Here is a 16732-nt window from a genome sequence, read left to right on the forward strand (position 1 = left end):
TTAGGCCCCGAATATTCCAATATATGATCTTCATCTTGGTGGGGGAGGATTTTTGGTACCTCCTTTACCTTGATTTTGTCTGAGATTATGTTTCTTATTTGTAACAATTGGATTACCACCTTTAACTGCACCTGGATAATGTTGAGAAGTGGAAGAAATAGAAGTAGGATTAATCACTTGCTTTTCAACCATTTTAGACCATGATGTGACCTTAACAGTTTCATCAGAGATAGCTCTTGTCTTTCCATTTACAAATTTGATTTGAGGAGTTTCTACAACATCATCTTTTTTATCTTCATTAACCTCAATATCTTCAAGAACATTTTCTTGAACACATTCAAGAGGACTGAATCTTCCAGTATTAGCAGTGTGAATAATTTGATGAGCTGACACACTTGGAGTAGCATGAATTGTATGGATAACTGAACTTTCATTGTCTTCTGCTGATGTATCACAAATATCAAAGGGTAATGATCTAGGAACACTTACTGAAGATAAGGCATTCAGAGTGTTTGTTGAACTTGAATTAGGCTGCTGAGGACTTTTTGAAGAGCTCTTAGGTTGTTGTGGAGTAGTTTCATTCCTTTTTGCTTTTTCAACTCTACATTCTGTTATAAAGTGACCTACCATTTTGCAGCAACTGCAGTATTTTGGACAATCTGGAATGGAGATCTCTTGAAAAAAAAACCCATATTTAGTTCCAATCTATACTTTATTTGGAACTGAAGAAGCAAAATCCACCTCAACCAATACATTTGCATAATATCCAACATCACATTTAGCTGTTGCTTCATCAATTTTAATTGGAGTTCCTATTTCTTCACAAATTTTTAATAGAATTGATTTTATCCAGAATTCAAGACCTAAACCTGGAAATCTCACCCAAACAAACGCCTTAGAAGTTCTTTGACTGATAGGTCGAAAGTTATACACCCAATTTCTAATCTTCAAAATTTGATCTGTAACTTCCCATACCTGAGACTTGATGTAGTTACGATCTGTAATGTTATCCAATTTGATGGTAAAGAAACCTATACCTAATGGAATTAGCTTACAATCTCCAATTAATTTCCATTGATTTCTAAGAATTATTGCAGCATCAACAAATTTAATCTTCTGTAAATTTAATCTACCAATTAAAGAAAAACGCCATGGATCTAAACCCTTCTCAAATAATTCATCAGGTAATTCAATCGAAGGAATTTTCATACCTTCAACTGATGAATTATTATCAGACTCAGATTTTTTCTTAGATTCCATTTTTCGAAATAAAACACCTGATTTAAGACAAATTAATTTCAGTAACCATGATGATTGATGTAATATTCAACAAAATCACCTGAAATTAATGCTTGGTTGAACAGAAATCAAGAAAATGATGAAGAAAAAATTCCGAGTCAAGCATCGATTCCGTCGCCGAGTTGCAAGTATATCTTTGTCTCATGATATATGTGTCCCTTTTCACATGCTTTATATGAGTCAGTACGTCTAAACCTCATTACTTCGGAATTCTTTCCATTTTCAATTTTGCTATATTTATCTTAATTTGAGAAACTTCTTTATCTCAACAGGCCAAGAGAATCCCATTGTACATGTCAACCACTTACTTTAGGTTGAATAGATTACTAAAGGTAATTCTCTTGTTGTCATACTTCAATATATACTGGTTCGTTAGTATCATGGGTGAAGTAAAGAAATGGAAATTTTATGACTCATATCATTTTTTGTGAGTTCTTCCACAAAAATTGGATAACATGTGATTTTATTTGCAACATATCTTTTGAAGCTACCAACTCTTTAATAGTCGAGCAAGTGTATTACATCCCACATAACATTCAAATTTGGGAGAAAATATCATGTACACAATAATGGTGGTCAAGCACTTCTAAATTTCAAATGCTGTAATCGAGTCGGTACAACCAATTAAACAAAAGAGACATCATTTAACTATATCCAATATCATATTTAAGAGAACAAAATAACATTAAGACCAAAATTCTTAATGATCGAGATAAGCAATCATAATTTAAATTGACCGTTTATATGATGTGGACTTACCTTGGGACAAAAATAAGCAAAACTAGGCATGTTCTAAAAACAAATAGATAAGCCTAGCAAGTACTCAATGTAAAAATCACATTATAATTACATACCTCAAACTTTGATTCCTGCCGTACATAGACAAAACTAGAACAACCTTGACCCCACACAACCCAAAACCGAGATGGAACAGTGAACCGAGCCGAGCCGGAACAGGAGCCAAACTGGATCGGGTTGGAACAAACCCTCTTTTCCCAGGTCGGACCATACAGGATCGTCTGGGATGGAAGCACTTTTCCATCTCCTCTTTCGCAGATGATTCCAAGAATATCATCCCATAAACAACAATCGATAATCAATCCTCGCACAATCAAGCACACGTATATTATTATAAAATATTTCAAATCCATTCCATATACATATAATTATACTCAAATCGATCCCATAAGAAAACATATGCATATAATTATAACTTCAAATCGATCCCACAAACATACGCATAATATAATATCATAAAATTTAAAAATCCGCTACTGATATAAGATGCATAGACATGATATAATATTATAGAACTCAAATCGTAGTTTGTACAGATCAACTTAATTTGCACCACGCATAAGGGATACACGGATATGGAACGGAATTTTGAACAAACATATCAAATTAATTTTTACCCAGATTTAACATTGAATATGCTGAAATCAAAAACAGGGAAAGAAAAAAAAATAGAAGAAAGTAGATCCAACTTAGCTGGTTTGATTCCGGCAATTCCAACATTAGCTTGACGATAATTGCATACGCGCTGATGTAAATCATAATGTAGAAAAGAAAAAATCTTCCAAATCCAATCTAGCTCCGCGGCATAGCATCGTGCATGATAACGTTCTGTAGTGGAAATATAGGGAAGATAAATAGGCAGGGGGAAATTTCTATTGATTAGAATCAACTATGTTACATCCATATATTCCTTTATATACAAATAGGAATAAGACCCTAGACACTATATTGGGCCGCACATCCATGGGCTACAAGCTCTACAACAATTTTCCAATTTTTTTTAAATAGTGGAGTAATCTCTCCCTGGGGTCAAGAAAGAAGCCAAATTTATTATATAAGAACTCAGGTAATTTCTAATAAAATATTCTTATGGATTAATTTCTTATTAAAATCTCTTCTAAAAAAAGCTCATTCGTTAACCGTTTTGGATAGCCTTCGACTATTCTTTATAAGCAAAGGAGATTATACTGTTTTGGTACAACAGAAGTTGTAATATTTGTTTTTAACCTTAAAATATTCTGATATGTATCAGTTGAGTCCTAGATAGTCTTGAGTTATAGAACGAAAACTTATTAAAGATTGATTGAGTAGTCTGCATAATTCAATTGGTGGAATCCAAAAACCCCGATTCTCTTTAGTTTGGTTGTCTATTTATTTATTAGTTTATTATTTTTTTATTCCATTTTAGTTTTCTTGTTAACATTATTTAATTGTAAATTATTAAAGTAGCAATTATTTGGTCTCAGTGGAGCAACCCGTGCTTGCATACTATTTCATCGATAGTCGTGCACGTGCGGTCTATAGTAAAGTATCTCATTATTGATGACATCTTACTCATTGGCAGTTCATTAGATTTTCTGCAATCTGTCACTTCGTAGCTACAACTTCAATTTCCCATCAAAGATTTGGAAGATTTACATTGTTTCTTGGGTATTGAAGTTAAAATAACTTCTATCTTTATTTTTGTTTCTCAAATTAAGTATGTTGTTGACCTACTGCATAAGCATCATATGGAGGGTTCTAAACCCTGTCAGACTCATATTGAAGCTTCAAAAAAACTTAGTAAGGATAATGGAGATTTGTTGGGGAATCCTACTAATTACAAATCTTTAGTGGGTGCTCTTCATTAGCAAATGCAGCATCCCATACTTCCAGATCTGATTGTTGTGATTTTTTTTTTTAGATATATCAAGGGCATTATTGGTTGTAGCTTGCATTTTACTAAAGGAAACTCATTTTTATTAGGATTTTCAGATGCAGACTGGGAAGGTTGTATTGATGATAGGTGACCCACTTGTGGTTACTGCATCTTTTTTGGGTTCAAATGTCATTTTTTGGTCTTCGAAAAAGCAGACAACTGTGGTCAGATCCAGTACTGAATCAGGGTATGCTCATAGTGCACCTGAGATTATTTAGATCTGTTATCTTCTCAAGGATCTTCATTTTCAAATTTCAGGAATACACAAATTAGGGTGTGATAACATCATCTCTATTAATATTGCTTCAAACCCTGTAATGAATTTGAGAAGGAAGCATGTTCATTTGGACTATCACTTAATTAAGGGAATGGTTTAATCAAAGGAATTGTGTGTTTTCAATGTTCATACTCTTGATCATCTTGTTGATATCTTCACAAAAGGTATTCATGGTCCCGGATTCGAATTGCTCCGAGACAATCTCAGTATTGTTCATACACCCCTGTGCTTAAGGTGTGATATTAGCACAGGGACTACTGTGATGCAGGATAAGCTCAACTACAGTAATCCTGTAAAGTAATAATCAACTTTTGGAAAACTTATACCCCCTCCACCAAAGATGACATATTTCAAGTTTACACAATTCTTAAGGGAAAGAGAAAGAGAGGGATAAATTAAGGTGTCTTTTATATTCTTATGCATAACAAATAGTAAAATTTGAAATTGACATCTCTCTCAAATTATGCCATGGACATTTGTAAATTTTATACCGTTGAAAAGCATTTTAAAACATCTGTGTAACGAATATAAACATGCCTATCAAATTATACATAATTCTTGTACTTATATTTAATAACGATAATCAATTAAATGATAATTTAGAAATATGACCTTGTTTAATGATAAGGGTTTACTTTAGATGGACAAAAACTTAATTGAAAAGGCCACCTTCGGTGGGACAGATGGAGTATATATCTCTATTTCGTTTTCTTGATTGGTATTATGACTTTTGCTGATACCTTAGATTTGCGCCTATTAACGTTTGATTGGGATACACAACGGTTAAATCGGGGCGTTTTTTTTTTAGCCAACAACGGTTGGATTTGAGGTTGGGTCAATTTCCAACCACCTGATCTATGGTCGTGTCAGTCTAGTTTTAATCACGTTATCGTTTGTCTCCATTATAATTTTAATGTTCGTGAATAATTTCTAAGGTTTTTTAAGTGCATAATTTAATTAATCTACTGAAATTCTATAACTAGATCAGGGATGTATAATCTGTCTAAAGTTGTTACTTGATTATTTACACAGGTGGAAACTTGTATGATATGACAGAGATATTATGTCACGTGATTGCATACAGAGATAATTCTGAAAGTGTAGTTCGATTATACTACACCATAAGAGCTTATCTTGGTGGTTTAGTTAGATATAATCCAGCAAAAAGTTTCTATATGTAGTAAGAAATTATTGGAATTATAGAGCATGAGTGAGACTCGAGTCTCACGTCAACCTTAATTTAAAGCACTACTCAGTTGAATCCACAAGTTTTGTTATCTCAAGCTTGTTGTCAATGTTAGATGAAAAAAACTACATGTTGATTTCTAGTATACTAAATCAAGTCTCGGACTAGATATAGTAGTTGGTAGTTGAGTATCAGATATAACTCTCGAAGACTGAAGATTGACGAAGACATTTGGATAACTTCATCAACAAGGTGTGTGAAGACTGAACCATTCTATTTACTCACAAGCTTTACCATTCTATCTATTCGATACTATGTCATATGACTTCTAGTAGATTTATTGGAAATAAGAAATTTTGAGTCAAGCTTGTCTTGTTAAACATCTCGAAATATGATTAAAGCCATGAATGTTCATTGGTCTTTTTGAAACTTAGTTTGAAACAATTTATTGTTCAAGAACTAATGTTGTGGATCATTAGAAAATTGCTCAAGCAATGATTTTATCATCTGGGAAAGGTTTCAAACATCAAAGAGAGAAATTCGAAACTTCTGTAATTTCAGCTCAAGGTCGGTTGGCGAACCATCTCGTAAACCCTATATATATGAATTTATGAAATAAAAGAAGGTTTGCGAACCACTTCGCAAACCTTAAAGTTCAGAAAGGGACAGTTCACCAACCCAGTTCACGATTCGTGGTGATTTAAATTGGTGAAAGACCCAACAGTTGGTGAACCCTGTTCAAGAACCATAGCGCACGGAGTTCACGAGTCTTTAGCTGTTGGCGAACCCGATTCACGAATCGTAGCTCTCGGACTCAAGAACTGAATCAACGGTCCACGAACCGCTTCACCAACGGTCCCGGTGGATTTTTAGCAGATGCTTAAATACTGATTTTTTTTGAAAGTATGTTTAGTATTGCTATGACTCTCATAAACACCTCTAATACATATAGGATCACTAAAACACTTTGTGTATGTGCATCAAGATTAAATTCTTAAGTATCTAGATGAACATGATATTGCTTGATAGTTCGTAAGGAATATTTTCTAAAGAACGGTCATTATACACGGTTCCGTAACCGGACCACTGCGTATATTCTTCTATGTGATTTCAAGACTAACTTTTCACATGCTTACTTGAAATCTTAATTAGAGTTTCATCTATAATTAGAGAAAGTGTTTGCTTGAATCTCAAGTCTTAGGTTGAATTCTAAGCAACCTCCAATCTTGAACATCTATAAATAGAGATGCTCTTTCAACTAGAGAATTCAATCCATGACACTTGGTGCCCTGGTTGATTGCTATAGTCGTACTCTATTGATCGAGGTCTCCTCCGAGAAACATAATTAGGTCTAGGACTTAAAGACTTTATTTGGGAATTCGTGAGGCCAGGTCCGACTATCTTTACCTTGATAATTCGTGAATCCTGATCTTGCTTTTATGTTATCGAGGTTCTCATAATCCCTTTCAGGCAAGATAAATAGAAATCACAAAGATTTCTTCATCTCATTTTTTGTGATTCCTCAAGATAGATATCTGAAAACTATTCCTCATTGATTAGCTCGATTTTTCTTGAGAGGTGGTTAAGAGTACAAGCTTCTCATCTAACTGAGTGTAAGTATTCCGAATTTGTGAGGTTTACTAGCCTTTTCTATCGCATACAGATTTCCAAGACTTGATCTTTGATCTAAAGGAAAACCAAATAGGCTTATCTGTTAGAGGCAGATTGGTACCCAAAGTCTTCACTTAGGTTGAAGCAACTCTTAGGCTGTCGAGGTTCAAGAGACGTAAGGAACACGACTGTAACTGAATGGTCTGGACTTTGGAGGGTGGAATCGGTCTCAATTACATTCCAGTCCGAAGTTAGATAGTAGCCTAGTGTCTGTAGCCGCTTAATACAGTTCGATGTTCAAATATGGATGAGGTCTCTGGGATTTTCTGCTATTACGGTTTCCTTGTTAGCAAAATTTATGGTGTCTTGTGCTTTTCCTTTCCGCATTATATTGTATTTCTTTATAATAGGAATTAAACACATAGTACGTATTCGAATCCAGTATATACGTCCATATAATTAAGATCGATTATGAGACTTGTTTCTTATAGAATTCATATCTTGAAAGATAGATAACAAGTTTCATACTTGGCAGAAACTCGGATCTGAATATTTGGATATGACAAGATTGATCTTGGACATTGATTTTTGGGATCGTCCAAGTACTCTTCTTAACAATCAGGTTCACGGACTCCTTTGTCTAGACTTTCTGACAGATAAGAGATAAAAATAAAAAATCTACATACATATTGTCAAGGATCATTAAGTTGCTCTTCTTGAAGTTGTATTGGATTTTGTATATACAAGTTGCCGAACGAAAAAGTTGGCAGTGCATTTGGTACTCTCTCTTTTTCACTTTATGAATGACTCTTAGTAACATTCTCACGCTATACACTTGGTCATATATGCCCTCCGAGACCCATACATGGCTCCTGGTAGTATCCGCACGTGATACATTAGTCATGTCCGCCCGCGAGCTCCGTACATAACTCCTAGTAACATTCTCACTCGATAAACTGGTCATGTCTGCTCCCCGAGCCCCGTACCCGACTTCTAGTAACATTTAAACACGATACATTGGTCATGTCTGCTTCATACATGAAAATTATTCACGAGTAAATCTTAGCACATCCCTGCGAGATACACTGGCTAAGACAAAGTGTTCAATAGTCTCATGCAAGAGATATTATTAGTCATGAAAGCCTCATTCAGTCTCCCGTATACGTCACAACTGATTATATATAACTTAAACTCCATGAAAACACCCTATATGGCCTCATGTAACCTGAGCTCTATTAACTCATCATAAAACTTGTACATGACACGAGGCCAAAGCATGAGCTTCACCTAAGGCACATGCCTCATTCTCGGGATCTTAGATATGCTCGCGGCTAATAACCTAAGTCTGAATCTTACAAACTTATCCAAAAATGTAGTCAAACCTCCTAGATCTATGCATGTTCATAAGAAAAATCCACAAGCACACAAATGGTTACCACAAGCCGGTCACACAAGGTTGAGGCTTATCCCGACTCTTCTCGTATTCTACATACGACTCATGATACATTTCTAATTTTTCACATGACTCATCCTACTCATGGCCTATTAATACATCATCACATGAGATGACTCATTCACACAATAAGGGGATAACAATTAGGGTTTTGGTCTTGCAGTCTATGACGCGTGTGGAAATACCCTGATGTATTTCTCATCTCTAAAGAGAATAAACGGCCGAGATATCATAGGAGTTTAAGGATAAATCTTAGCACTACTTATATTTAGCCATTCCTTTAATAAAGAATGCTCTTCAAAAAAAGTAATCCTTATCTCACCGACTTGAGATTAAAGAGTTATGTTATAAGCAGGTCATTCATCGATCAGGCAAAGCACATTTCTCAGAGCATTCTTATGCAAACCTATAATTAATTTGATATCTCTATTTCATCAGCTTCCCTCCCCATGACCAACCCTAATCCTTTCTTTCATGTGACTGACGCAGTCATTGTATAACCATTTCTCTTGGTTTAGGCAAGGATTGTTCGTGCTCAACCTTTCGGACATCACACTCAAAATCCTAATTATATGCCCCTTCATCCAAAACTAGGCATTTAGAGGAGGGAGTAATATTCTCCTCATTAAGTAGTACATTTTAAGGCTTATAAAACTATATCTACTAAGTACGGAATGTGCTTCCTTCAGGAATAGCTCTTTTCTCGAGCTAAAATACTATTTTTAGTTAAGAAAAAAAAGGTAAATTTTAGCAGAATTTTTTTCTTCCTGAGTCGAATAGAGAAAGGCGATGCCTATTATTTTAGTAAATCTAAACTTCCCTGAAATTTATATCTCGGGAAATTTAAGATCTACGCCTCGTTTTTTGGAAAATTACCGAAAATAACGTAAAAACGAAATGAAATCTATGTCCAGACTATCGGTGTTTTCACTAGGTTTAGATTGAGGTTACAAGCTTGAGGATAAATCTTCCCAAGAATAGGAGGAGTTAGAAAGCTACAGACAGAAAGATCTCTCCTATTCTCTCAAATATTTTCCATTTTTTTCCTTCATATTATAGCTTCCCTTTTATAATTACAGGTAATGCATGATATTCTCACATCATTACAAGTTTGTTTTTAGAAAGAGATGGTTCGGCGAACTAACAAATAGTATATTCGGCGAGACAATAGGTCTTTGCTCCTTCGAGGACATATCCCATATCACCACATCTCTGCGGATGAGACTGTTCCGACTTTCATTAAGTGTGTATCTGCCAACTTCAAACAACACCACTCACGTTTTTGCTTTTATGCGTGTCATCATTCGGGAGAGTGGCTGATACTCAGTTAGCAATTTGTTGAATCATTGACGAATTTTTGCGAACTGGTCGTTCCTAATCTGTAGGCCCGTCCTATTGCAATTCTGAACCCTATACGTGAATTATATCCGAAAGTCTCTTTTTCATCTTTCTTCTCCAAGAAGAACTCATAGAGGGAATCGAACCCTAGCAGGCCAACTCCTTGAAATTGCCTCTTCTCCACTGGATCAACGGCTTGTTGGTGTCGATGGTACTTATATTAATAGATATATATCTATTTTTAGTACAACATATCACATTCTCCCCAAACTTCTTCGTATATATATATTTCTTTTGCAATTACTATATACCGAATTTTGTGTCCCGAATTCGTATCTCCAAAACAAATTATACACGTACGTATGGTGTTCTGTATTACTGCCGACTCACGAACCGTTGATCGTATTTTTGACCGAACTCGACTTTCACAAATCCGTATAATATCAGTAGTATCCCGTACCCCGAATTGCTAACTAGGGCTGATATTTCATTTTTAGGGTAAAAGAGATATGATCCAATTTTACGTCGCCTACCCTTTCACTAGTGTGTTCATTCCTCAAGATGTTTCCACGTGGTGAAGATATTTTCTACTCCAAGCCGTATAGACGTGGAAGTGGTTAGGGTTGATACGGTTCTGGTGGAATTTTTTAAATTAGCTACTGGTATAGACGTTGATTTGGTTGCGACCGATAAAGTTGTTTGAATTGGTTGTTTTGAAACTTCATTTAATTGGCTAGTGGCATTTTTTTTTATCGATAATTGGCTAGTTATTATATATTCACCTGATTACAGATGTAGTCGAATCGATCCAGGACTTAAAAACAAGTGTAGAGATTCTATTAAAATTAAGTAGTGATTAAATAAGCACTTGAGCTGGTTTATATGGGTGATAAGAGGCACCCTTATCATGCACTACTTATATTAATGAAAGAAGTGGAGAAAATGGGACTGTTCGGCTTCTTCATTCTCAATTTCCATCAGTTACAAAGTGATACGGTGACTATTTATAGCCACAAGTTGAAAACTACATGATGACACGTAATAGTATTATGTGTCAATATTACATTTGATCCTTAATAGTTAGGGATGCTCTGTTAAATGTCTATCTCCTTCGTGGGATGAAAATGCTGATATTTATCTTTTGACCAAGTTGGTGGATCAGCCACCAATAAAATCTTTACACAACACTAGTGGCATTATTTGTTTCCTATGAGCTTGATTTAATTAGCTAGTGGCGAAGGTGTTGAACTGGTTGCTGTGAACTTAATTTATGTAGCCTTATAATAAAAAAAGACCTTAATTTATTTAGCTAGTGGCGAAGGTGTGAACTTAATTTTTTTAGCATGTAACCACGGATATTAAAAAACCAGTTACTTACACCGCACAAGAGCATTCCTACAATTGGTGTACTAGTTCTCCATATACTAATGGATGGACCAACAACCCTGATTATACTCTTAGCTTTGTCTATTCGCCTTATACCTGCATTTCTGCAGGTCCATAGTACCATTGTCGAGGGTAAGATATTCATCGACTAGAAAAGAACAAGGAAAAACCAACAGTCTTATTAACAGTTACGACCCCCACTCAACACCAACAGCTGTCAGTCCATAGCTGTCCGTTAACGAATCCAGGAAACCGAAATGTCGATGCCTGAGGCAAGAGAATATTACGTGTCAGATAAATGAGAAGAGAGAAAAGAAGGAGGGAGATTTTGAAGTGGTCGTACCATCTCCCGCGTTACTGATACGACTTTCCGATGGATCGAAAATACTACTCCATGTTTTGCCAAATCTTAGCACTACTTTCTCTCTCTCCGGACTCTTTCTCTGTTTCTCCCTGTCTTGGTATTCTTCTTCCTCCTCCATTTCCGCTCTATTTTTCTTTCACTTTTTTTTTTCTTTTCCGTCTCAATTTTGTTCGTGTTTTTTTTTTCTTCTTCTCTAGCAGAGCTGAATTTCCATTAGGTTTTCGTTTCTATACTTCCATATGGCTACTCCACCTGCCAGGTCCCGAGCTGATTACGATTACCTCATAAAACTTCTACTAATTGGCGACAGCGGTAAGATATTCAGGTCCCTTACGTTTCGCATCATCATATGGAATTTTTTCTTAGATGTTTCCTGATTTTAATCTTCAATTGGTGTGTGTTAAGTGTTGATTTATTGAAGCGATTTGGGAATTTCATTTTCTCAGTGGATATTTTTTTTTTACAGATTATTGATTGATTTGGGAATCTTTTAAAATTTCTTAATGTTATGTGATAGATTGATTTAGAGTTGATGTTTTTTGTGCTTACATATTTGTATATTTGACTGGGGTTGGCTTAGACGTTTGTGACGTATGCATAGGCTGAAATTTGCTAAATCAGTTAATTATCAACTTAGAGCAGATCTCAAGTCATCCTCTCATGTTATTTACTTAGAAATTTATAGCTTACTGGTCGTGTGATCGTGAAGTACAGAAATGTTGTAAATTGTGTTGTTCAAGGATTATTATTTGCATCAAGAGGAAAAAGAGCTTTAGTAGTCTTTGACTCTTAAGCTTTAGGTTGAGTCTTATGCTTCGTGATATCATGCGGAGGAGAACTGTTCATTTAAACTAATCATTTGGTGTAAGCCGTCTTGTTAGGCGATTAACGAAAACCATGAGAAGGGATTAGTTTTGCCATATTAGGCTGAGAAATTAGATGTTTGTTTCCTATACCTCCAGCCGCCAGCATTTGATGTATGTACTTCTCAGTTGACATCAGTAACACATCTATGCCAGTTTACTTATGTTTGTGTAACTAAGTTGCTTCATCTTTCTTTTTCCATAACGTCTATTGCATATTAATCTATCCTGTTATAGTTACTTCCAGGATATTGCTTTTAGATGTACACTAGGTCACAATCTACAAATTGGATTTAGCAAATCTGCAATGCACATTTTTGTGGCATGCTTATGTTTTTTTTGTGATTCTTCTAGTTCATCCAAAGCTAATCTATTTCTCAAAGCTTATGTGCTCCTTTGTGCATCGGAGGTTCCGATGTGATCGTAGTACTAATGTTATGTTTAGGTGCATCAAAGTTCTAGTAGTTCTCGTTCTGAGGATATAAGAATTTGGATAATCACCAGCTCCATTTAACTGGAACATTTGTGACTGAGGAATCCTTGGTCACTTTCTTGAGATCAATGATAATACCAAAAGAACTGAAAATGATCCTCCTCATATCAATCATGAGCCTGAATTGCTCTTTTGGCCTGGTTAATTGCTTGGAACAGAAAGTTCACATTCTTATCATCGGTTACAGGGAGAAGTTGCTTACTTGAGCTGTTTGCCTCCAAAAGGAAAGGCATGGTTTTGTGGTGTTGCTCGGTCAGGCCATATAAGGCCATATAAGGACATTTTGATGGTGCAAGTAATCCGTTGCTGTGGAATTGTGTCAATTTACTCGTTATGAATCGATGCATAAGCCTCTCCCACAGAGGAGTAAAGTGTACCTTTGGCATTATAATTTTGTGTAGATGTGGTTGGTCATATCTGATTCTTAACCAAGAGTTTCACTTCTTGATAGGGATATGGATCATGGTCTATTCGTGCATTATTTGCAGTAGATTCTTGCATATTTTCTGTCGTATCTTAACTCCCGTTTCTTGTTTATTTGCTTTTAATAGTTTCAATTACTTGCCGCTAAAAATAAGGAAGACTTTCACCTTCTAATTCTGTCTAAGGAAGTTTATCCTTTTTTGGCATTAAACATACCTTCTTGAAGAGCACATAGAATATAAATCCTTTTAGTCATTATTTTCTTTCTTCCTCTGTGGTGGTTTCTCCTTATTTTATTGTCACCATTTCGCAGGTGTGGGTAAGAGTTGCCTTCTTTTACGTTTTTCTGATGGATCCTTCACCACCAGTTTTATTACCACCATTGGGTATGGGGTCTCTAAACTTAACTTGTTTCTATGTTACCGAGCAGTTTTGTTATCTTAAAAATTTAACTTGATCACATTTGATCCTCTCAACAGTATTGATTTTAAGATAAGAACTATTGAGCTTGATGGCAAGCGGATCAAGTTACAAATCTGGGATACAGCTGGTCAAGAGCGTTTTCGGACAATTACAACAGGTGCATCTATCTACTACTCATCTTTCATGCTTGTAAATTGAATAGTTCATTTGCACGATGGTAGAATTGGCATCCCTGCCACTACCTGCATGTATAAATACGAGAAGGGAAGAACATGTCAGTTTGCACCATTTGTCTCAGTTGAATCTCCTAAGCCGCATGTCCATCTTAATTTGTTCACTGGAGCCTTGTAGACTTCACAATCTCGTGGATATGGAATTGGTAAACGAGGAATCAATGATTAAAGTAGCGAAAAACTGTAAAAACTTGTATAATTTTCAACTCCTTATTTTGCCTATTGCCACTTCACGCATAGGTTCCTCGTTTGCTAATTGCCACTTCATGCATGATCTAATATAATACGGTAAACTATTATTAATATTTCTTGTCTTCTCCCTGGGAGCTGACTTTTATTATGGGCCACACATGATTTATAATCTGAAGGAATCTTTTCTTTTGCAGCCTATTACCGTGGAGCCATGGGTATCTTGCTGGTATATGATGTTACTGATGAGTCATCTTTCAATAGTAACTACTTTACCCCTCTCCTTAGTGATATCTGAATTATTTTCTTCACGTTTTTATTTTGATCCTTAAGCTCCACATACCCGAAAATGGATGCTTAAAAAGGTAAAGCTTGGATCCAGATAGAAATTCATAGAGTTGGATGGCTACTCTGTCTTCGATGGAGTGGGATTATGAGGCCCTAATTCTTGTCTCTTATATGCCTTGTACTCAATTTTCTTGTATCTTATATTATCATTTCTCAGACATCAGAAACTGGATCCGCAACATTGAGCAACATGCCTCTGACAATGTTAACAAGATACTTGTTGGCAACAAGGCTGACATGGATGAAAGCAAAAGAGTAAGGTTCATCTTGAGCTTTACCTTCTTGAAGTGCTCCTTTTTGCGTCGACGCGTAGTTGCTTTTTAGTTGCTTCCAAAAGCTCTCATTTCTGCTCAGTTTTGTCTTGTGTCATCATGGTAGAAGAAGATAAAACACTATTCTTTTTGCACCAAATACGTGCTGTCTTTGTTCCGATATCTGGGCTCCATGTTGCTTTTCCGTTTCCCTTATATTCTTGGTGACAGAAAACTTTTTTATCTGTAGGCTGTTCCCACCGCCAAGGGTCAAGCACTTGCGGATGAGTATGGCATTAAGTTCTTTGAGACTGTAAGTTTTGATCTCTCTGATGAGAAACATTTCCTTTACTAGTTCTCACATTGAGGATGTACTGAAAGATATTGCTTTGCCACAGAGTGCAAAGACCAATCTGAATGTGGAGCAGGTTTTCTTTTCTATAGCAACTGATATAAAGCAAAGACTCGCAGAAACAGACACGAGAACTGAAGTATGGTTTTGCTTCTTTTCTCAGAACTATTTTCGAAAGAACTCACCTCTCTAATAAGATTGAGTTTTCTGAATTTGTTTCTCTAGTTTCTTTCGTTGTTTCCTTGTTATCTTCTCTTGGTAATTCCTTGCATTGGTTACCCTGTTGCAGCCACAAACGATCAAGATTAGCAAACCAGATGATTCGGCTGGGCCCAGTCAACCTCCTCCAAAATCAGCTTGCTGCGGTTCCTAAGAGAATCATGAGAGAAGAGAGGATTTATCAGCGAGAAAGAAATTTGGCGGTTGGGGTCAAAGAGGTGGCGAGACTATCTGGCAAGAAAAACGAACATTTAATTTGATGGAGAAGTTGTTGTTGCTGTTGCATGTGTGGGCTTGTTTTTCCTCTCAATACATTCACGACTCTATTACTTTGTTTTTATTGTGCAATAGTCAGTGATGAAAGAATTTATCAATTGCAAACACATTCTGATTCTGTAGATCTTGGGATTGCTCAGCGTTAATATTTGTTTCTCTTTGATGTAGAAAGATATAGTATATAGAAGCTACTACTTCCACTTTCTCCAGTCGAAGTTTGCCGGATGTTCTCTCTTCTTGTTCTTCGTCACAAGAAATGTATTTCTTGATTCCACTAACGGGGATGGAGTTTTCTTATCAACTATCAACTTGTGTTTGGCTCAACTTAGTATTTCGTCGTGCAAATGAAAGATTGATTATGTTTTGTGTGAGCACAGAAGTAACGATCATAGCTTGGTGTCCACAATCAATGTTCGCAATGATGGTTTATGTGATATTTGAAGTACATTAATAATAGGATGAAATCACGGAAAGAACTCTGAGCATAAGAGCTCTTCATCGTTTTGTTTATGCCAAGTTCGAATGCAGAATAATGATCATACATAAATGCGCAAGACAAAATAAATAATAAGTGCAAAATGTAAATGAAACAGCTTGATCATACATAACCTCGCGTTTTTAGGGGCCACTCAAAAAAATTCAGGGGCCAACAATAAAACAAAAAAGGTCACCCAAAGGGAAAATGTAGCCAGCCCTTATCTCGCGTAATTCATAATGGCGAAATTACCCTTATATATTCGGAGGATATGATAACATTGTTATCCTCCGATTGTAATCGGAAGCCAAAATATTACCCAGACTTCCGATTGTAGTCGGTGCAGTATTAGAATGATTTCTGTTTCATTTTTTCCATTTCTTTTTCATTTTTGAGTTGTTAGAGTTATAGAGAAGAATGTGAAGGAAAAAAGGGAAAACCCATTTTATCACTACAAAAATGGATGGATATGAAGAAGAAGGTGAGAATCATGGGAAGAACAAAATGTTGAGGGTTCACGACCGTTTAGAGAAGACGATTTGGGGTATATGTTGAAT

At 35.8% G+C, this 16732-nt stretch overlaps 1 protein-coding gene across 2 annotated transcripts; it reads left to right on the forward strand.

The window, feature by feature from the left end:
* The first annotated feature begins 11556 nt into the window (after positions 1 to 11556).
* On the forward strand, positions 11557 to 16001 carry LOC113322957 (ras-related protein RABE1c). 2 transcript variants are annotated; one of them, XM_026571162.1, is made up of 9 exons: positions 11557 to 11727; positions 11828 to 11942; positions 13723 to 13795; positions 13889 to 13989; positions 14452 to 14517; positions 14760 to 14857; positions 15104 to 15166; positions 15252 to 15344; positions 15495 to 16001. In XM_026571162.1, the coding sequence occupies exons 2-9, from the start codon at positions 11870 to 11872 to the stop codon at positions 15576 to 15578; spliced, it is 651 nt and encodes a 216-aa protein (XP_026426947.1). In that variant the 5' UTR covers positions 11557 to 11727; positions 11828 to 11869; the 3' UTR covers positions 15579 to 16001. The 2 variants fall into 2 exon arrangements, with proteins under 2 accessions (XP_026426947.1, XP_026426946.1); XM_026571161.1 differs by having other exon boundaries at positions 11831 to 11942.
* Positions 16002 to 16732: the final 731 nt, after the last annotated feature.

Source organism: Papaver somniferum, chromosome 11 (assembly GCF_003573695.1).
Source record: "Papaver somniferum cultivar HN1 chromosome 11, ASM357369v1, whole genome shotgun sequence".
In the NCBI taxonomy this organism is placed as follows: Eukaryota; Viridiplantae; Streptophyta; class Magnoliopsida; order Ranunculales; family Papaveraceae; genus Papaver; species Papaver somniferum.